Genomic DNA, 22,403 nt, shown 5'->3' with positions numbered 1-22,403 from the left:
TGAACTGGAATCCTTGTGATGACTCGTCTGACTAATTTCTTGTCAGTAGCAAAAGAACAAACCACCTTTTTTTATCACTTATTTTGTTTAATGTGTATGCTCATCCTTGCTGTCCTCCATCCCTACACATAACCAACAATGATTAATTTCTCAATATTTTAACACTCCTTACCTCCCGAAATTCCTTGTTCAAGGATTTAGTTAGCTGAATCGGATTAAGATGCTGAAAGAGGCCCATCTCGTGCAAATTTGAAAATTACGTTATACTCCTCTCTCACCTTTTCCATTTTAGTTGCTCCCCTATTGCAATCACTATCATCTGATTTATCCGTACATTTCTTTTTTGTGTTTATTTTTCCTAGCGATATCCCATTGTTCAAAACTCCTGCCACCTACTTCCATCTCTCCTAATTTGCTTCCTGTTCCGTCACTTCCTTCTGCCATCTATAACAATTTAAAAAAAAAAAAATCATAGAATCTTTTTGTTTAACTAAATTTGTTGTACATTTTTAACTCATCAAGCAGCTGAAAATCAAATATTGTTCAGAAAGTTGATCCCAACACACTGTTACAGGTTGCTTTGCTTTCAACTTCTTTCCAATTCATCCCAAACCAGGTCCATGGGGTTTAAGTCTGGAGACTGTGCTGGTCTTCCATCATGTGAAGCCTCCATAAATTATTTTCTTCTTATGTTGTGACTCATTATCTTGTAGCATCTGTAGGATGAATCACTGACCAACTAGTCTGTCTTCCTTTGTTATTTACTGTTTCTCACCATTCTGACAGCAATATACAGTGGGCTACTAGTTGCTGCAGCACAGTATTGTCTTAACAATGGATCAGAGGGTGTAGTAATACAGTTTGCTCCAACATTGCCTGTGTACAGAGAGGGTCTGTAGATCATCAACAAAAGTGTGGGCACCTGTTTGCATTAACTTTTAATGATTAATTCACTTTCACTACTGCAGATAAGCTACAAGGTAACCAGTTACTATATCACTGCAAAAGGCCAGTTTTATGAAATAATTTTTTTATTCACTGGACTTCATCTGCTGAAAAATTTCTATAAAACCTTTGACTCATAGGCTATATCCTACAGTAAATAGGCAAAATCCTATATAAAAAACCAAAAAAAACAAATTGAAATCAGCAAGGATATAATTGTTAAATGACACAAAAAGCAAGGCACAATTATAGGCTAATGAAGTGAAATTCTTTGTATATAGCGGCCATCCAGACCCAGTGACCCCTTACAAGTCAGTATCCTTAAAATCTGTAGGCCTATTTCTGTCCTGTGATTTCTATTGTTGTAAATGCTGTTTAAAATCTAATCTACACGTTCTCCCAGGTGCAATTTAAGAAATAGCTCAGAGCACAGAAGCTGGGAATAATTCAGATCAACTGGGGCAATCAATTCATTACAGCCGACAAGGGACGTTAGGCCCATTTGTGCATAAATCAATAAGCGGCACCATTGCCCTAATTACAGTGGACAGCATTACAGGATAAACTATTTTCATTTTCTCAGTCCAGTACTGTGAGTCGGTTCAAATGAGGGCTTCATAGGCCGAGACGAGAAGGACTGTTTAAACATCGGACAGATGAGCGCCCTCCTAGTCTATAATCCTTTTAAAATCTGTCTGTTGTTAAACTGCAAAGATTACACACAAATCCCGGAAGTGCTGAGAGTTTGCCTTCAAAACAAAAGCGTAGTAATTGTAATTTAGTAAATTAAGATTTGAGTGCTTCAATTTTGAGCCCAGAAGAGATTATACAAGAGCTGTGGCAACAAAGTGTAAAAAGTATGGAAATGTTTAATTTAGTCTATATGTGTTTCATTATATTTGATAAATAGATGTATTTTAATTAACAAAAGATTGACAAAGCCTGATTTTGTAGGCTAGTGTGTAGAAGTTTAATACAGAGAGCAAAGATGAAGAAAAAATATTTCAGCCACATCTCATAATGGCACGATTCAGAGGCCCACAGTGCTAGATGTTATTTTGGTGAACCTTGACAAAAACAAAAGGATCGTCCCAGTAAAACATGCTACAGACCAGGATTTGATAAAATCATATTCTATTCAAGGGATTTTCTTTCTTAGTAATCAATATATATTTTATTGTGGGCAATGAGCCCATCATATCATCTCTGAGTTTTATGAGTTTATTTCTATGCTCCTTCATACCTCTACTTCACTTCTAATCAGAGGAAAATATTGTATTTTTTCACCCCAATACATTTATCTAATAACTTTAAATCTTTCTTTTGAAATGATCAGGTTCAATATAATCACACAGAATACAAGCAACAAATAAATTGTGATATATTATTATAGTTTTTTATTGTAGGATTTTATTGATTAACAAACTACCCATTAACCCCCTTTACCAGCTGCAACATTATAATTCAATTATTTAATATACATTATTCTGAAATAGATTATTCTGCATAAAGATTACATATTTTTATCAAAGTAAAAATTTGAATGCAGGATTTCTTACAGTATTTCTATACTGTTCTATACTACTATACTCTTTTACTGAAATAAATTATCTGACTACTATTTTAATCACTGCTAAACAGACCTTATGTGAACAAAGTTTTGTCCAGTTATGATAAGATTAGAGTACCCTGAGTCACCCAGCTACTAGCCTCCTAACGTGAAGCGACTTTGACCGACTTTTATGTTGAAAGTCAACCCAGGAAGTCTGTATCTGTTGTCTTGACCATATAGCTTTGTGTTTAAATCCAATCTCAGTGACATCAGCAGGGAGAAGGTTTGGCCCAATTCATGTTATTTTCCTCCAGGATAAAAGCATGAGTAGCGCCGTGGCTACGGAGAATTGCACGTTCTTCTCCTTTAGGATCTCCATACAGTAGACTGCCGATCTCCTGCCAGAGAAAGAACATAGGATCCGGGACAAGGAAGGCAAAAGGAAGAGAGGAAGGCAGAGCGAAATTAAGCGCAGCTTCTTTACATTATGTTGGGCAACAGAAAGAAAGCAGCCCCGGCGGTGAAGAACGGAGCTGGGACGTCCAAGTTAAAGGCCATCGATCCTCTGAGGAATCTTGGTGAGTGTCTGTGTTACAGCCCCCATAATCTGAATGTACTGAATGATCAAAGACTTGATGCAGAATAGGCTACATTTAGCTTTTTAATATAGAGTTTGATCATATCTTATCAAATATTCTAGAATAAATGTGATTTTGTTATGATGTTATGATCAGATATAGCTATACTAATGATAATTTATTTAAATTTAATTTTGATTTATCCTTCAAATTTGTGCCAAACATACCATAGCAACTATTTTCAAAGTAAAAATATATAAAATTAAACTGATGATTTTCTTTAGCAATGAATATCTTCCTATAAAATCTCTTAAGCTTATAAAAAATGTCCATTACAATTTTCTCAGAGCCCAAGCTGACATCAAGACAACAAGACTTTAACAAACAATACCATAATAATCATTGTTCAAAATGAACTCTCTGTCAATGAATCAAGTGTAATAGTTAGCATTAATGAAGATAGAGTATTTAAATTTGGAAAATTAGATCTAATGCTTACCTGAACTAAAGTGTTCACTGACTGGAGGTCAGTATACCATTGTTTATTCTGTATGCCCTCATGACCTAAGATCCTGCCTGATTTCATTGATCAGCACGACCTCTGCCATACAGGGGCAACTAATGCTACAGTGGCTGACTAAAAAGAAAAACCCGCAGACTCATGAGCATCAATGCCATCAAATATTTCAGAATCACTGATACAGACTTTGATTCATTCTGTAGCTCATGTTTGTCAGGTATGATGATAAAAGTATCGGTATATCTCTTGCAATCCACCACAGACAGCACAATGTAGCTCCGCTCTGAAGTGGACATGGACATGTACTCTCCACATATAGTGCTAGCCTGTGTTTTCACTGCTTTCCTCCTCATGACTGTTTTTGGGGTTTGGCCAGTAAAATCAGGTCTGTATGTTAGCGCACAGTTCAGCTGGAACATTGTCATCATTGCTGCTGTTCTCTCAATCAACTATGTACAGTATTTCACAGATCCACCAAATATGTATATTTCCTCTGCATTCAATAAGTTCAGTTTGACAGCAGCTTCAGAAAGTATTCAGACCCCTACACTATTTGCACATTTTATTGTGTTGTAGATTTGAGGTGAAAAAGTTTGCCTGTTTACAGATTTTTACAGAATTGTATAGAGAATAATAGTTTTTACTACTTTATTAAGCTTTTACAAACTGTCAGAAAGCTACTGGTGCGATGTTGGGCTCAAAGGTGGCATACGTCCCATTTCAGTTTCATGAAAATATGGCAGAGAAAGCCCTCTTATAGTTATGTCATATCTTATTTTAGCTTGAAGCTATAGCTACAATTTTAACAAGAATAGCAATGACACTAGTAACAAGCTGACATTACATAAACTAAAACTGAGCTGAATGTAATAATCCACATGATGATTTTAATATTTTAGTTTAAATAAGCACAGAAATGAACCATGTCTTTTCAGTTCTGTTGAGATGGCTAAGCTGTAGGCATATGTTTCACCAAGCCTTCAAATCTGTGAACCTTTAGTATCGTTTATATCGTTATATTATATGAAATGTTACCTAACTCTGTAGCCCATGTGCCTACAGAGCAACCCTGGGGATGGGGGTGGTGATGGGCATACAAAGTAGTTCACATCAACAGACTGGTCTATGTTATTTTCCCTTGGTATATATCAGGGGTTCCCAACCTTTTCCCTATCATGGCCCACTTGAAAATATCAAAAATGTTGGTGGCACGCATCTGACCCCATAACAATATGAGGCCAAATAATGGGTTCTTAGAGCTCTTTTTATTATAAACATAATGGGCAAACATGCTGTGGAAAGCAGGGGAAACATATCGGAAGCTCCACATTCACTAACACAGCATCTGAAACATGTTGCAACACTTTCAGTATTACAGCGTTTTCAAGAAGCTGTCCATCAGCACTACATAAAACGGGCTGCCTGCAATAGGCTAATTAACGAATACATTTTTACAAATTATATAACGGTATCATTCGGCAAATGAGAAATAAATCAATAGGCCTATAAGCAAACTTAAAACCAATGTAGGTCTACATATGCTTTAAATTCAGCATGGCCATAGCCAGACAAAACTTATATACAAGCAACAGCGATTGTTGCAAAGAAAAAAAATGAACAAAATTCAAAAAACTCAATTTCCAGTGGATTTCCCTCCCCCTCCCCGCATAGAAAGACAATATACATTTGCACTTTTGCGCTATATGCCACATCTACTGCTGGCTCATACAGGGGGTTTCATCCCTGACGTATGCACAGCTGATTCATGAAAAATTACATGTTTTATATCAACTCAATAAGCCTACAAACAGCTTGAGCCACAGACTCAAGATTTTGTTGAGGAGTGAGGAGTTTGTTGTGCACCAAAATCAGTGTGTATTTATCAGAATGATAAGCGTAGTTATTTGTATGTTGTTTGTTAGTTTGTTACTAACAGTGGCTGACAGTGTTAGTAGGCATTCAGACTTGGCATTCAGACAGACCTGTTCTAAAATAATGTCAGCTATTAGCTTGCATTAAGGAGAGATATGTCTGGCAATGCGAGACTACTACCTTTTTAATAAGTGAGGGGGACGGAATTATGTTTCTGTGAAAGTGTGGGTGTCGCAACACTCACAAAACCCATGGATACGATGCTCCTGGCCAATGGATTTACTGAGGATGTAATTGAAGAGTTAGCCAGTTTAATTAAGGCTTTGACAGAGCACTAATTGTCTGTCAGAGCAGTGTGTGTGTGTGTGTGTGTGTGTGTTTGTGTGTGTGTGTGTGCGTGCGTGCGTGCGTGTATATGTGGCATCATAGTGCTGTTATTCCAGTACAATCAAAGGTCATGATCATTCCGCAATCTTTACCACATTTATTATTCTTATTATGACAGTCCTGGAGCCAGACACTGAATGCTCACAGGGTCCAAATGATCCTTACTGCTGACCCCTGTAATAAAAGTGACAGAAAAGAGGATTTCCCCACTGTGAAAAATGTAATATCTTAATTCTATAGTTATTATCAGGTTTTCTACTAAATAAAGCCAATATTTACTTGTGTAGAGAAAGAGAATGATGTTAATGTTAATCATTTGAGGTCTGCCACAACAATCTTTTTCAAAGGTTTGGAGAGGTAAGAAGGGATTTTTTTTCTTAAGCATCTGTGTCACTGTGTGTTTGAGGCACAAAAACTCAATTGCAATCAGTGATGAGCATATTAAACAACCTGCACCTGTTGTTTAATATGCTCATCACTGATTGCATCACTGTTCAGCATATTAGCAGGACCTGATTTGGGTCTTGGACAAGTACACTTCCATCACACTCAAGCTGAAATGACCTAGGCAGAAAACATGATGAAAGATTGTTCCACTCTGTTGGAACACTCTGTTGGCGGGAGTTTACTAAGTATATATTGTGTATGTAGTTATTGTGCTTAAGTAAGCTTAACACCAACATATTTTCTATATAGATATAAATATTTAAAAATCAAATCTATACCCTTGAGCTAATATTAGTTTTGTTAGTTTGTTTAATCAGCTAAAATATGTAAATATTTAGTAATAATTAAATTCCCTACGTAAAACTAAATTCATGTGGTGTAACCAACTAACTTAAGGTCCAGTTGGATACACATCAGAAATGATATGCACTTGGCTATTGTGTGTATTAGTGCAGCATAATTGCTTTTATGTGTGTGTTTTGTGTATGTTTGGCCGCACAATATAGACATGCAGTATAGCAGTTGTTGCTGGTCACATGCACATGCTGTTCATTAATCAAACCACATGGTTTCATCACAACAGTTGAGGAAGACTGTTGTATGGTTGTGTTACCTGTTGTTTTCAGGTCAGTCACTTTAAAGAGGTCAATCTGTTTCTAAGCCACACTGTCTGAGTCTAGTTCTCTTCCCCCTCACACACATAAAACCACACACCAAATGAATTCCTCCCACTGCTGCAAAAGGTTGCTGTCCTCATTTACAGTAGCTCACGTGTGTGTGTGTGTGTGTGTGTGTGTGTGTGTGTGTGTGTGTGTGTGTGTGTGTCTTTCCAGTATTAAGACGCCTTTGTAAGTTGTGAGTGTAGTGACCAAGCCCTTCCCAAACCACAGTGAGACTTCTGTTTCAGCTGCTGACTCTTGCTTACTCAGCTTAGGTCTCAGCAGTATCAGTGTAGGAGAGCTTAAATGGAAAAGATTCCTTTGCACAGAGGAAATAATAATTTTGCTGGAAATACAATTCATAACTTACTCTTTTCCCCGATATGCATGCATGGTTATATTTGGCTATAAGATAACAAAGCATCTGGATCTGTGTTTATCAATTGCTGCTACACAGAAGCAAAACTGACTTCAGCATTTAAAATAAATGTAAAACTTTAAAGCATTTATTTTATTTACTTTTTGGCCACTCATAGGCAGTGCAAAACTACCGCTGACCTTTGCATTGTTGCATCATTTTCCCTCAATTTAGACTTCTTTGCTGGATTTGAGACATACTGTTTTTCCATGATTGGCTAACAAACCTTTGTGGTACAGATTAGGACCATGAATAAGACTGCTAAGGGTGCTATGGTAGTAAAATAAATATTGCTTAATACAAACTACTACTCTCAGATCCTGATGGCTGGAAACATGGTTCCACTTTTATAATGCCAAGCATGACAATGCCATACAAGCTTTTAAACAGTCTATTGATATCCCTTATAATAGATTAGTTATAATTTGTTTAATAAGGTGTGCAGAGGGTTAGGGTTAGGGTTATCTGAAAAATTGTAAAGGCTACAGAAGTGAAAGTTGTCAGACAATTCTTGACATGATCAACAATCGTTGCAATAGCATCACCATGTGGCCAGTTATTGACTTTTTTCTAATACTTTATACCTATAGTTTTTTTTATATGTTCATGTTCCTTTCATTGACCACAATAATATCCTTTTTGACAAATCAGTCACAGCAATCACACTCATGTTCTTCAGAAAATGCAGATATTCTAGTTCCTCTCCTGTAGAATCAACAGTCATCCCTCTCCCACCTCTTAATCATACAGTCTTTGTCAGTCTCTCACTCCTCATCTCTATTTTTTTCCCTTCCACAATATCAAGTCTTTCTCTAGGTATCCATCCATACCATGTCACTTAGAATGTCAGAATTGCAGAGTTCCCATATGGCCCAACAGATGTACAGTATATATAAACTAACCCCTCCTTCTTTCAGTGCTACTGACTTGAGATCAGATCAGGAGTTTGTGTGTACTTACTGCCATCATGTACACTAATTATATCTGTCTTTCTTCAAATTCATCTGTTTTTTTCAAGGAGTTCAGGATGATGACGATGTGAAGCAGATGTTACAGGGGTCCAGTATGGTGAAGGTATCACTAACTATGAACTATTAGTCATTTTTAGTTGTTAGTAGTAGCTAGTAACAGTAACAGATAAGATTTAATGAATATCTCATGTGTGAAGGTCCGCTCACCTCGCTGGCAGAAGCAACGCACTTTGAAGCTGCTGGAAGATGGTGTCACTGTTTGGTGTCAGTCCCACAAAACCTTGAGCCGTGCCAAGGAGCAACAATCCTGTGAGTGTTTATGCTCTTTACAGTATGTGAATCAGAATCAGTCAAGTGATAAATATCAATTTGATATGGCAGTCATTGGAGAAACATTATACACTACAACAACCATAAATTAACAGGATAACATATAGGGTACAAGGCAGAGAGGATATTTCAGAATTTAGGAGAGAGATCATTCTAAACTGACTCAGGTCTGAGGATTCCTTCTCCTTTGGATTAAAAACACCTCCTGCCCTACGCCATGCTCTGGGAATAACCCGTTTCTCCCAAACTATTCTTAATTGCCTCCACAAAAACGTTTGGATATCAGGTGCGCTTTTATAAACCCGGTAGGGGACTCCATTTGGCCCTGGGGCCGAGGAAGCCTTTTTCACGCCTGACTACCTCCTCAACCTCATTCCACCTGGGTGGTCTAACATCCATCTCATGGTCTATCTTTCCTAATGGTGGCATGTCAGGTGGAAGGCCGACTACTCTATTCTGCTCAAAATCTGAATGCGTGTTTCTTAGATACTTTTATACTTCTAACTTTGTTGCCTTAAGCTGCCCTCCCTTTTCCTGGTTAAACAATCCTTTAACAAACTTGAAAGGGTCCCTGTAAAACACTGTCCTTACATATTCTTTCTTCTTTCTCTTTTTCCTAAGATATTCAGCCCTTCTAAGTACTGCTAGCCTGCCCCTCAAATCTTCTTGCAACACATTAATTTCCCCCCTCTCTTCCTCTGTTGCCCTTTTCCACTGCTTTCTTAATTGTCTTCTTTCCTTAACTAATTTCTCCATTTCCCTTTGCCGTCTAGACTTAACTAACTGTGCTCTTTCAACCCTCTTTCTGTCTTGCACCCCAAATCTTTCTGCACCATAGGAGTAAATTATATCTCCCATCTTCTCTAGTCTATCGCTTGCATTTCCTCCTAGTCTGCTTAAAATTACGAACAAATCTCTATTGACTGACTCCCATTCTTTCTTGCTATTTGCCCTTGGCCATTTAACTCTAGCTTTCTGGACTAGAGTCTCTGGACTTCATCCGACTTATTCGATTGACTTCTTAAAAAGTATCGATCGATGCGGCCACACTGCCTCCTTTGCAACACATCTCTTTCTTACCTACTATGGCTTCTAACTCACGTTACTTTCTGCCAGCCACCTGGAGCTTATTTCCCTCTAACCTAACATTTTTGTTCTCTCCAGCTACGCTCAGGTCACCTTGAGAACTATTCTGCCGAGCTCTAGTCCTAGAGAATAGGTCCGTGCCCCTATCCTTCACTGAGTCGCATATCGAACTCATAGTCATGTCCATTCCAGTGTCTGTTGCCGTGTAGTCTGCCTGTGAGTCATCTTCGACCCCTGCTCTCGCTGACCCTTGGGGTATTTTAACAGTTAAGTCGTGGCTCGTTTCAAAGGTCTGTACAACAGTCTCATGAATGATGTCACACATGCCTGCAGGCTCTGTTCGTGGTTGAATGTAAACAACATTGGCGACGATGTGTGGGAACTCTCTCGGTATATAGTACGGTCTAAGACCAACTGCCAACAGTTCAATATCCCAACAGCAGATCTTTCCTTCACTCTGATGTGACTGGGGTTGCACCATCTATTGTTCACAAGCAGAACCAGTCCTCCACCTTTATTCTTTCCACTTGCTCTGGCGTCTCTGTCCGTTCAAGACTATACTCACTATACTCAATATGCTCACTGGTTCTTCACAAGTGCCTCCAGTTCATCATACTTGCTAGCCAGGGAGTTGACATTTTCCCATGAGGATCGACGGTGGAAAAGGCTAATATCTCCAGTAAAGTAGGCATCATGTTTTGACAAGAAAAAGGAATGCATTGGATGAATTTGGAATTTTTTTTTAAACTGTCTTTCATGAGTCTGATATTATAGGAGTGCAATGCTAAATCTTTGAAGTCCTCTTCAATAGTTAAGTTTAATGTGACAGCATCTGCTGAATGGACCCAAAAGCAAAAGTGAATTTCTCATATTGTCATGGGTGACATACTTTGAGGCCAAAATTAAGTGTCACGCTGTGCTGAATAGGCTATGCAGCTCATTTTCTTTAATGGTCACACAATTTATAACTTGATTAAACCATAAAGCCATGTTATCATTTGCATTGCTTTTAGTCATTTGGGTTTGGGTTGCGTAGTCCTGCCTCTCACCTTGTTGTTGTGCCGGTGTGCGATAGGCCACAAAAACAAAACAACATTTTTAAAAATAGCCTATTTCTTCATGAAAGAGGCTCTGAGGCTTCCTATTCTCTAATTATGTGTTAACAAAAATGTCAAATTATATCACTAGATTGCGGTAATGAGGTACAATAACATTCATAATTTTTGTAAAGGCATACTAACTTTAAAACCTGTTACTGAATCATGATCAAGTTTCACAATGACAGAGAAATGGTTGCGATAATCATAGTAACTCATTCACACACCTGTCTGCATGCACACATCCCAAGAGGAGCAGCAGAATGGCAATAAATTATAAATTTATGAATAATTCTCACTTTACCCTGATCGTCTGAAGAACTCTCTGTTTCTCTGTCTATCCGTGCGCTGTCAGCGTCTCATCACACAGCGCACGGATAGACTTACCAAGGAGCAAAAAATTTTTTACAGAGTGTAAAATTGTCCTATTCCTGCTGTTAGATACTGTGTATACTACTTATATGCTATTAGATTACCTGGGAGATTTAGAAAATATTAGCGTGAAATGAAGATATGATATTGAGGGGAGCGGAGCACAGCCCAATTTAACTCTTGCCTCTGAGGGGAGGGTTTCAGTCCCAGCAGGTTTTGTGCTTAAATTGCAGGAGTTTAAGCTTAAATTGCGTTGACTGGTTAACAAGTTTAGAGTTGTCTACAATGAATGGGCTTACACTACACACACAATGTAGCATTGCCCTCATACACGGGTATGGTTAGCTCAATGTCTGTGCAGGTAGTCAGACTGAGCCAGTGAAGGAAAAAAACTACTTTCAACTACAACGCAGTACATGTAGGGCACCAAAACAGCCTAATGAATAATGATCATGCAACGACCATGTGTAGTTTAACTTGCACACTCTCAAAGAATAGTCCCATATTCATCGCAGTTTGGAGCCCTGCAATGTCTGCCAAAAATGATCATATCAGCCATGGATCAGTTGATCTCTCTCATAGATAATTGGTATTGGTAATGGGGGCAAAAAGAACTTGATCGAAACATTCCTAATTAACACACTTGCACCATGTGCTTTAGACCATGTGCTTTTCACTGTTAAAATAGGGCCCCAGATGTTAACAGTGCAAACTAAACTAAACTAAATTTTGTGGATTACCTGACAAGATGTCAGGCTTCACAGGGGACTGTTCTGGCTCTGTTCCCGTTCACCCTGTATATGGCAGACTTTAAATACAACTTGACGCAGTATCTGGGCAGAAATTGACAAAGCTGATTCTTATTGGCTAATTGGACTCATTAACTCCTACCCCTTTTACTCTCAAGTATGAGAGTATGTATAAGGCAAATCAGCACTGTGTATGTGTGTGCGCTTGTATGTGCATGTGTCATATACAGTGGTGTAGTCTACTTTATTCTAGTTGGCACAATCTGGTCAGTGCACAATCTCACTCAGCTGTGTCAGCTCTGTGTCTTCAAGCTAGACACAGGTGTTCGACATGGCTCACACACACACACACACACACACACACACACACACACACACACACACACACACACACACACACACACACACACACACACACTACTTAAGCAGTATCTGGGGAGAAATGGACAAAGCTGAGTCTTATTGGCTGATTAAATTAATTAACTCTTACTGTTATTACTCTCAAGTTTGAGAGTATCTATAAGTCTGATTTCAGCAATGTGCTTGTGTGTGTCTTCATGTCTTTCTATGATTGTGAGGACAATTTTGTTAAGAACCCATCTTTGTACACATATATGTACACACATATATTGACAGACACATAAACCACCTCCTGGATATTCACCTTTTAAAATGTCAGAATTTTGGCATCAAATTTTTCAAAGCACTGTACTTCAACTAATATGAGCTGCTTTTTCAACCATTTTAGCATTGTGGTGAGGGGATCTTTTCAATAGGACTTGTAGTTTTTGTAGAATATCCCATTTTCCCATTTTTGAACACAAGTTTCATCTTAAAAGCTTCTATCTGCCTAAGGAGACAGAGGGGATTGCCCCCCACCCCGGTGGCCACAGTGGCAACCAGTTTCTCAGCAGGTACTACTCAGCAGGTTTTACTGGGCAGAAATGGGCAAAACTGATTCTGATAGGCTCATTAATTCTTAGCCTTTTAAATCAGGAGAGTGAGTGGAGAGCAGCTCTCAGGTATATGGAATACACCGACCCATTTTGCCAATCGATTTGGTGATGACTGAGGTTAACCCTGTTACACAAGCACAATGGTAGAGGAGGACATAGGAACTGTAGATGTACACTTCAATACTTGTTTATTTATTGCAAGTCATATCGTCATCACAATATTTAACAACATTGCAGATTTTCCTCATATTGTGCAGGACTACTGGTCATATTTTACTCACTAAGATATTCAGGAAAATTATCTCACCATAAAATACTGACCTTCTTCATGCAAGATGCATAAATAAATAAAAAAACAAGAGATCCAATCTGAAAGACACCCGAGGTTAGTTACACTCCAGTCTGATCCAGTCTGAATGGATCAAAGAATATGCTTTCAGAATGCAGGCCTCCTTTGTAGACACAGTTTTAGACATATTGACACACAGACCCAAGACCTGGGGCAGTACTAAAGCACTCTAATAGACAGAATTAGACTGTATGTAATTTGGACCCAGAGTCTCAGTCTCAGTTCTTAGTTACCAGAAGACATCTACCATACATTAAACACTACAAAATTTGTTCCATACAACCATTGAAATCATCCTTTCAGGGGCCCCACCCAGAGGTTAAAATTCTTGGTTAAAATTGGTAACAAGCAGGCCAATCCTTTTCCATAGAAGTGGTTCTGACTGGGTGTTTAAGGTGAAACACTGTAAACACTGTATCTATTTTTGAACTTTAAATGCTACTTATACTCTGTACAGACACAGACTGCTCTCCATCTCCTCCACTATGTGAGAGTCACACAGAGTTCCTTGATTATAGAGCTCATATATTTTCAGGGTAAAATGGTAGCAGATCCTGCTCTAGTTCAAACGGTGAGATTATAGGATATTATATGGTGGTGGGAGTCGGCCCTGGAGCTTGCGGTTTGGTGCTATATAGTTATCATATGACTCAACCACTAGGTTACCCTGGACAAGGCCTGTAATTGCCACAAAACTAGATTTACTTGTGATGTGGCACAGTGCATGTTTGTGTCTACAGGTTGTTGTGCGACTATGTGTATATTTGCATGTGTGTTATAGGATCTTTCCTGCAACCACTAACAGCTGTGTGTATGGTTTAGTATATGTCCTCTCTATATCAGAGAACTTATAGGTTTCTCAGACTACTGAACTACGGTTAAATGCTGATGTTAACTATAGCCTGACTAGGTGGTCTACTGCTATGGTTCCCAACCTGGTTTGTGAACCTTTAAATAAAGTAAGGAGTGTACCCCTAATTGCAGGTTATTTCCTTATTGTAGACATGAGTTGGGAGCATTTTGTTAAAAGAATGATTCTTCATCCTAGAGATAGGGGCCTGAAGAAGTGAAAGTATCCAGTATGCACTATTGCATTGCACTACTACTTTGTAAATATTTACTGTATTGTTAATGCACTAACCCTAGCCTTCAGCACTTGTTGCTGACCCTTAAGATTATTGCTTTAAGCAATTACACGTAGAGTGTATCCTGAGTGCATCACAACATTTTGATCAAATCCTCTCTTCTCTAATCTGAACTGTGGTGGCTGAACAGTCAGAGCACTGATATCAGCACTCTTTAGACAGCCTTTAGTTAGAAGGACAACCTGAAATAATAGGGGGATGCCCCCCATAAAAAAGGTAAAAGTTAAGGTCACAAGTATACAAATGCAAAAAAACACTGCAAAGAAAATACACAATAAATACATAAAATATACACCCAATCCAAACAAATTACCCAAACACCTCTCTAAACAGATCTGCCTTTAGCTGTCTTTTAAAAGAATTTACAGAATCAGCAGACCTTAAGCTCAATCACCTCAGCTCTTTAAGCAGGTGTGTGGGACAGACAGTAATTTTAGATAGATAGATAGATAGATAGATAGATAGATAGATAGATAGATAGATAGATAGATAGATAGATAGATAGATAGATAGATATCCTAAAGGAGTTTTTTTAATCGAAAACAACTGGACTAGGTTATTTGTCTGGGAAGACGTTTCACCTCTCATCCAAGAGGCTTCATCAGTTCGTGTATCTGACCAGGCTAGGACTGGTCCTACTTTCTGGTGTGGAGACCCAGGTATTTAACCTCTTGTGGGCGTTCACAAGGATGATGATGTCACTGGTTCCCTTTTTTGCTCCAAGATTATTAAAGTAATAAGATTATTATCCAAATATGTTTGTATGTATGTCAGACAAAGATACTGCAAGCTCAGGGATATGACCCACAGGTTACTTGCTTGTCAGTTTAGACAATCACAGGACCCCAGAGCCATACACTGTAAGTCAAAAGATGGTGCCTTACTGACAGACTATGGAAAACATCAGCAAATGTTTTGCAGATTTTTACGCAAATCAATCGCATGGCAAACCAGATCTTGACGCGATGGAAACATTTTTCAGAAATCTTAATTCACCCAAGCTGTCAGTGGATTCAGTGAATGCACTACATGCTGATGTTACTTTGGATGAAATAAATAAATATCATCTCCTCCTTCCCCACTAATAAAGCAGCTGGTCCAGATGGCTATAGTATAGAATCCTTTAAAACATTTAATTCTAAATTGTCACCTCTACTTGTGTATGTTGAACCATTTTGAGCAGACCTCTATTTTGCCACCTTTTCTGTATAAAGATAAGATCTCACTGATTCTGAAAGCAGGCCGTGACCTTGAGGTGGTTTCATCATGTTGCCCCATTTCCTTGTTGCCCATTGAAACAAAAATCCTTGGATAAATGCTGACCAACAGACGAAAAGAATGTATATGTGTATTATACATCTTGACCAAACTGGCTCCATTCATTTTCTACCGCTTATCCTCTAGTAGGGTCGCGGGGGGGCTGGAGCCTATCCCAGCATCTTCTCGGGCAAGGCGGGGTACGCCCTGGACAGGTCGCCAGTACATCGCAGGGCAAACACATAGAGACAAACAACCATTCACACTCACAGCCACACCTATGGTCAATTTAGATTCTCCAATTAGCCTAGTCCCCATTTTGCATGTCTTTGGACTGTGGGAGGAAGCCGGAGAACCCGGAGAGAACCCACACAGGCACGGGGAGAACATGCAAACTCCACACAGAAAGATCCCGCGTCCGAGCCGGGACTCGAACCCGGCACCTTCTTGCTGTGAGGCGACAGCGCTAACCACTGCACCACCGCGCCGCCCCCAGGTAGGCATATGTATATGAATTTGTGCCGCTTTTGCAAAATCATGTTATTTCATTAGATACACAATGTGCTTTTGATCAAGTGGAGAGGCCCTATAAGTTTACACTCAAGATATTTGGATTTGGACCTCCTCCACAAAATGGATTGAGATTTGCACCCTACTGCCTCAGTTATTACTAATCAAAATATGTCTCCCCCTCTCCCCCGATCAGACAGAACCCTGATATATATATCTCTCATTGACATGTATGGATATAAGCATCACCTTCCATTATATACATCTCCAACTTGCAATTATCGATATCCCCTCCTCTGACTCCAATTAATAATTTTGGCGGTCTCTTTTCTGTCAACTGGGTGAAAAAGTGAGTTAATGCCAGTTTCTGCAGGGATTAATATTACTACAGTTCATTCCTTTAAAAAGTCTATAATAACTTTAAATAACTTGAATTAGCTAAATATAATTGAACAAGTTAAACATAATATTGACTTTTGGAAAACCCCTATCTCTCAAGTCGAGAAGATTAATGATACCAAGATGGTTGTACTGCTGTGCTTTCTTGTACCTGGCCTTAATGATAGTGTAATTTGCATTTGGAAACAGAGGGTTATCTGTAATTTAGGTGACCTATAAATTCATGGAAACATTGTCTCATTTGCACAATTACAAGCTGTTTACATCAAGTTTTTTCAGATATTTACTAATTCGAGACTGTGAGGAAGCATTTGCCCAATTTTGAAATCTTGGATAAACGTGAGTCCCTGGAGGCAATAAATGGTTTTGATCCTGTTATTTAAGGGAATAACAGAACGACATAACACATAGCAGAGATTTAACACAACAGGACTTATGCAAGCATGGGCAAACACACTGAATTTAAAGGGGACATATTATGCTCTTTTTCAAGTTTAAATCAGTATCAGAGGTCCTCAAAACATGTCTCTGAAGTTTACTATATTTCAGCATGCCTGTAAACCCCTCTTTTTCAGCCTTGTTCAGAACAGGCTGTTTCTGTGTCTGTAGCTTTAAATGCAAATGAGCTATGCCTGACCACGCCCCTCTGCGGCTTGGGCTCCTGGCACCATGCTCTAATGTTTACGGTGACCGTGACCAGCGACCTGGTGTCGGAAGTGCTTTGGTTGAATCACACGACTTTTATCCAGAATCTGACCCAGAGGGAGAGGCTGCTGAAGAAGTTCAAACTCTAAAACTGTAGTAGGACGTTTCTGAATGGTTGGTAACCAATTTTGTGTATTTTGACATTACATTTTCAGTCTGTTGATGTGTGCTGGCACAGTTACTAATGTGTAGCTAGGTAGCTAATGCTAACTGTTACTGTCTCGTCATTACTGGGAGCTCTTTTGGTAAATAAGTACTATTGTGAATTTTGTAACTATCCGTCATGCCTCCTTGGATATACAGTGGGTACGGAAAGTATTCAGATTTAAATTTTTCACTCTGTTTCATTGCAGCCATTTGCTAAAATCAAAAAAGTGCATTTTATTTCTCATTAATGTACACTCAGCACCCCATCTTGACAGAAAAAAACAGAAATGTAGAAATTTTTGCAAATTTATTAAAAAAGAAAAACTGAAATATTACATGGTCATAAGTATTCAGACCCTTTGCTGTGACACACATATTTAACTCATTTCTTCTGATCCTCCTTGAGATGGTTCTACTCCTTCATTGGAGTCCAGCTGTGTTTAATTAAACTGATTGGACTTGATTGGGAAAGGCACACACCTGTCTATATAAGACCTTACAGCTCACAGTGCATGTCAGAGCAAATGAGAATCATGAGGTCGAAGGAACTGCCCAAGGAGCTCAGAGACAGAATTGTGGCAAGGCACAGATCTGGCCAAGGTCACAAAAGAATTTCTGCAGCACTCAAGGTTCCTAAGAGCACAGTGGCCTCCATAATCCTTAAATGGAAGAAGTTTGGGACGACCAGAACTCTTCCTAGACCTGGCCGTCCAGCCAAACTGAGCAATTGTGGGAGAAGAGCCTTGGTGAGAGAAGTAAAGAAGAACCAAAAGATCACTGTGGCTGAGCTCCAGAGATGCAGTAGGGAGATGGGAGAAAGTTCTACAAAGTCAACTATCACTGCAGCCCTCCACCAGTCGGGTGTTTATGGCAGAGTGGCCCGACGGAAGCCTCTCCTCAGTGCAAGACATATGAAAGCCCGCATAGAGTTTGCCAAAAAACACATGAAGGACTCCCAGACTATGAGAAATAAGATTCTCTGGTCTGATGAGACCAAGATTAAACTTTTTGGAGTTAATTCTAAGCGGTATATGTGGAGAAAACCAGGCACTGCTCATCACCTGCCCAATACAATCCCAACAGTGAAACATGGTGGTGGCAGCATCATGCTATGGGGGTGTTTTTCAGCTGCAGGGACAGGACGACTGGTTGCAATTGAAGGAAAGATGAATGCGGCCAAGTACAGAGATATCCTGGAAGAAAACCTCTTCCAGAGCGCTCAGAACCTCAGACTGGGCTGAAAATTCACCTTCCAACAAGACAATGACCCTAAGCACACAGCTAAAATAACAAAGGAGTGGCTTCGGAAAAACTCTGTGACCATTCTTGACTGGCCCAGCCAGAGCCCTGACCTGAACCCAATTGAGCATCTCTGGAGAGACCTGAAAATGGCTGTCCACCAACGTTCACCATCCAACCTGACAGAACTGGAGAGGATCTGCAAGGAAGAATGGCAGAGGATCCCCAAATCCAGGTGTGAAAAACTTGTTGCATTATTTCCAAGAAGACTCATGGCTGTACTAGCTCAAAAGGGTGCTCCTACTCAATACTGACTTTACAGACAGCTAAAACGCCTTTCAAGTGTGATGAAGTTAGCAGGGTGGCTCTAATCAACGTCACACAGCGATACCAAGCAGCAGGATTGCATACAATCTGTACAGGGCAAAACACGGCTGTGTGGACGGGGCAAAACGTTAGCCACATTAGCTGCTATGCTAACAACACATGCAACAGGCTCTTGTGTACATACAGTAAAGCAACATAAAATGGTAAAACTTACAGCTCCCAAGTTTGAAGTTAGGTCTCAGACAGTCGGTGCTGATCCATGCTTTATCTTACAAATGTAGCGAATCCCGCATTGTACTGGCCCTCGTTGAGAAAGCAGTCAGACGTGAAATGGTTAGCCTGCTACAACTCCTAAAGTGTCCATCAAAAATAAAATAAAACAAATGCACTGGGTCTTCAGATCCTCAGATGTAGGGGGTAAAAAGACAACCGAGCAATTAGCGTGCTTCGCTCGTACCTTCGACATATTTTTACCGGAGCCGTGATGCGAGGGAATAAACAATAGTGGCTGCAAGGCGGACTCAGAGGGCGGAACACACACCTAGCTCTAACTCTAGGAACCACTAGCTCCTTATCTTCAGCCAATGAATATGAGAAAACAGCTTTGGTTTTATTTGGAATCATAATTGCAAAGAAATTAATTCTATGAATGTGGAGGTTGGATTCTGTACCCACATATGATTTGTGGTCGGGAGAAATGGCAAACACACTGCACCTGGAGAGATTTATAATGAAGATGAGGAGATATATTTGATAAGATCTGGGCCCTGCAAAATTCTAAGGATAAGAATTAATTTGTTGAATCTGATGTAAAGCTCCATGCTGTGTATTCTTTCTCCTTTTTTAAAATATTGTGTATAATAATGTATATATACACTTCTGTTCTTTTTAAAGAAACACTGCTTTGTACTGTGCTGTGTTTACATCACATTTCCCTTCTAAACTTCTTACGTGGTTTAATTTTAATAACTGTCAAATGATCCAATATTTAATAAAAAAACATGCACAGGGTTTTGCTGTCAAGTCTGTGACCTTACAGAACTTATGAAACATGCTGTGTGTAGTTTCTAGTGCAACCACAGACAAATAGAGATGGGCAAACACCATCTGGTGTTTGGTCAGTAGTTATGCTTAATTTGGTTTATTCAAATCCATTAGAGAGTTTGATGTGATGGTTAACGTACACATATGGGTGCATTCATACAGAATTTAGTGTTATGGTGAACAAAGGTTGAAAAGACGAAACAGAAACAGCTGTTTGTGACGGAAACACTTGGGGAAAACTGTGCATTTGTGTTGCTTCACCACTGGAGTTGTTTGAGTCTGAATTTGGTAGAAACATTCAACTTTCAATGTGACAGTTGGCATATAGTTGGATATAGTTGACACTATATCCGTACACACCATCCTGCAGAAACACACTACAAGCTGGTTTTTCAGCATGTTCTGTCCTTGGCCAAGAAATGAACCCTATAAACTGTGATTTCCTATTAACACACAGCAGCAGTCTGTATGGATACTACACAAAATCCAAACTGTGATCCAAATTCAACACTGAATCTGCAGTATATTGTAGAAATAGTGGTGGTTTGACAAATATTAGCTGTAAATAATAGCTTGGGTGATTATAGTTTGGCAGTGTACAACTAGCCTAATTTTATTTATTTCAAACATGCATTGGTTTCCAAGTGTGAGGTACATTATATGTGATTTGTGATATCTGTGATAGGAAATAATAATGATAATTACTTCACAGTGGCATCACATTTTGAATTTAACATAGGATATCATTTACATGAACGAAACGTAGTCTTACCTAATAACCACAAGAGGTCAGTGCATGAACATGAACAAACACAAGCATGGCACTGATGTCCATGGGTAGAAGGTCACATGACTAGACTGACTGAGTTACTTCATTATGGTACGGAATTCAATGATTCCTTCCACTAGTCTTAGCAACATGACAGGTAACACAGTCAATCCAGTAAACCAGCTTTGGTATAACAATAATTGCCTATAAACTACATGAGTTCAGTAGTTACATGTGTATATTGTGCGTTAAGCTAGTAGCCGGCTAATTATCAAATCTGGTCCTGAACACTGCATAAGACAACTATATCACCGTGAAGACATAACATCAGATATTATTTAACAGGACTTACATTTTTACTGACACACATTGCTGTCAACAGACCAACGGAGAGAGGTGAGTTAACTATTCACACAGTAGAGTCTGTTGAACAGGTAGCGTGCAAGTTGAAAGTCAAAAGTCGAACAAATTTAAATAAATTAAAATTAATTAATAGGGTGAACATATCTTATTGTCTTTTCCTTGTGTGCTGCTCAGATTTGTGTGTCTGAATGTCTGTCAATACAAATCTGTTAATTTCAGAGCTCATGAGTGTGTTTTAGAGACTTAAAATAACATTAACTTAACTATACACTAGACAAAGGTAATATGCAGTAGCTACACATTTTGCACTGTTTATTGTGTTGTAAATTTAATTCTTAATAAAAAATAAATAATGTTTTGTTCATCAGTCTACGCCCAATAATCCAAAATGACAGAGTTTTAGAAATCTTCGCAAATGTATAAAAAAATCTAAAATCCAAGTCTCTACCAGCTTTGCATGTGTGGATTTGAGCAGTTTATCCCAAACTTCATAGCAGATCCTCTCAAACTCAAACCTGAGACTTCAGGTCTCTCCACAGATGTTCTATGAGGTTTAAGTCTGGGCTTTGACTGGTTCCCCCAAGGACAACCAGAGACTTGTCCTGAAGCCACTCCAGTGTTGTCTCAGGTCACCTGCTCTCTGAAGCAGGTTTTCTTCAAGGGCTTCAATTGCCACCAGGTACCAAATAGGGCCTGGTGTTTAGATTTAAAGATAATCAATCACCTGATTTTACAGCTCACGTCATATACAAATATCACACTTACTGCCAGACATGTAGGAGGTGAGAGCGTATCAGTGTGCTTACAACAGTATTGTCAGTGTTGTAGTCCATACCTCAAACATGGGTGAAAATGTACTATTGAGATGACTCCCTTTCCTCTATTGCCAGAACTGCACAGCATGTGTAACTTAATTTTGTCCATGCCAACACATTTTGTACTTTGTAGATATCATGCTACCAAAAAAGACACAGAAGAGCTTTTTCAAAACCGAAAGCATATGTAATACTTATTAAACTAACCAGCCAACAGCCACATTGATTTAAAATTCAAATCTGCTAGTTAACGTCACCAGCCTTACATTATTAGATTGTTAATACCGATGTATGTGTCACGGTTGTTGAGGTAAGTTGGACCCAAATGCAGTCAACTCTTGGGAGACAGTGCAGGCAGGTTTATTTAACCAAAAATCCAGACGTGAACGTGACAT

At 39.1% G+C, this 22,403-nt stretch overlaps 1 protein-coding gene across 1 annotated transcript in view; it reads left to right on the top strand.

The window, feature by feature from the left end:
* Positions 1–2,754: 2,754 nt before the first annotated feature.
* Positions 2,755–22,403, top strand: part of LOC111664349 (1-phosphatidylinositol 4,5-bisphosphate phosphodiesterase delta-3-A-like) — a 33,231-nt gene continuing 13,582 nt past the window's right edge. The window contains exons 1-3 of the mRNA XM_023418892.2: positions 2,755–3,075; positions 8,397–8,452; positions 8,547–8,658. Coding sequence (XP_023274660.1) covers positions 2,985–3,075; positions 8,397–8,452; positions 8,547–8,658 — 259 coding nt within the window. The 5' untranslated portion in view covers positions 2,755–2,984. The remainder of the gene's footprint in view (positions 3,076–8,396; positions 8,453–8,546; positions 8,659–22,403) is intronic.

Source organism: Seriola lalandi, unplaced genomic scaffold, assembly GCF_002814215.2.
Source record: "Seriola lalandi dorsalis isolate HSWRI2012SDOR001 ecotype SW California unplaced genomic scaffold, Sedor1 jcf7180002054585, whole genome shotgun sequence".
NCBI lineage: Eukaryota > Metazoa > Chordata > Actinopteri > Carangiformes > Carangidae > Seriola > Seriola lalandi.
The sequence above is the reverse complement of the archived record's forward strand: the minus strand, read 5'-3'. Positions and strand labels throughout refer to the sequence as shown.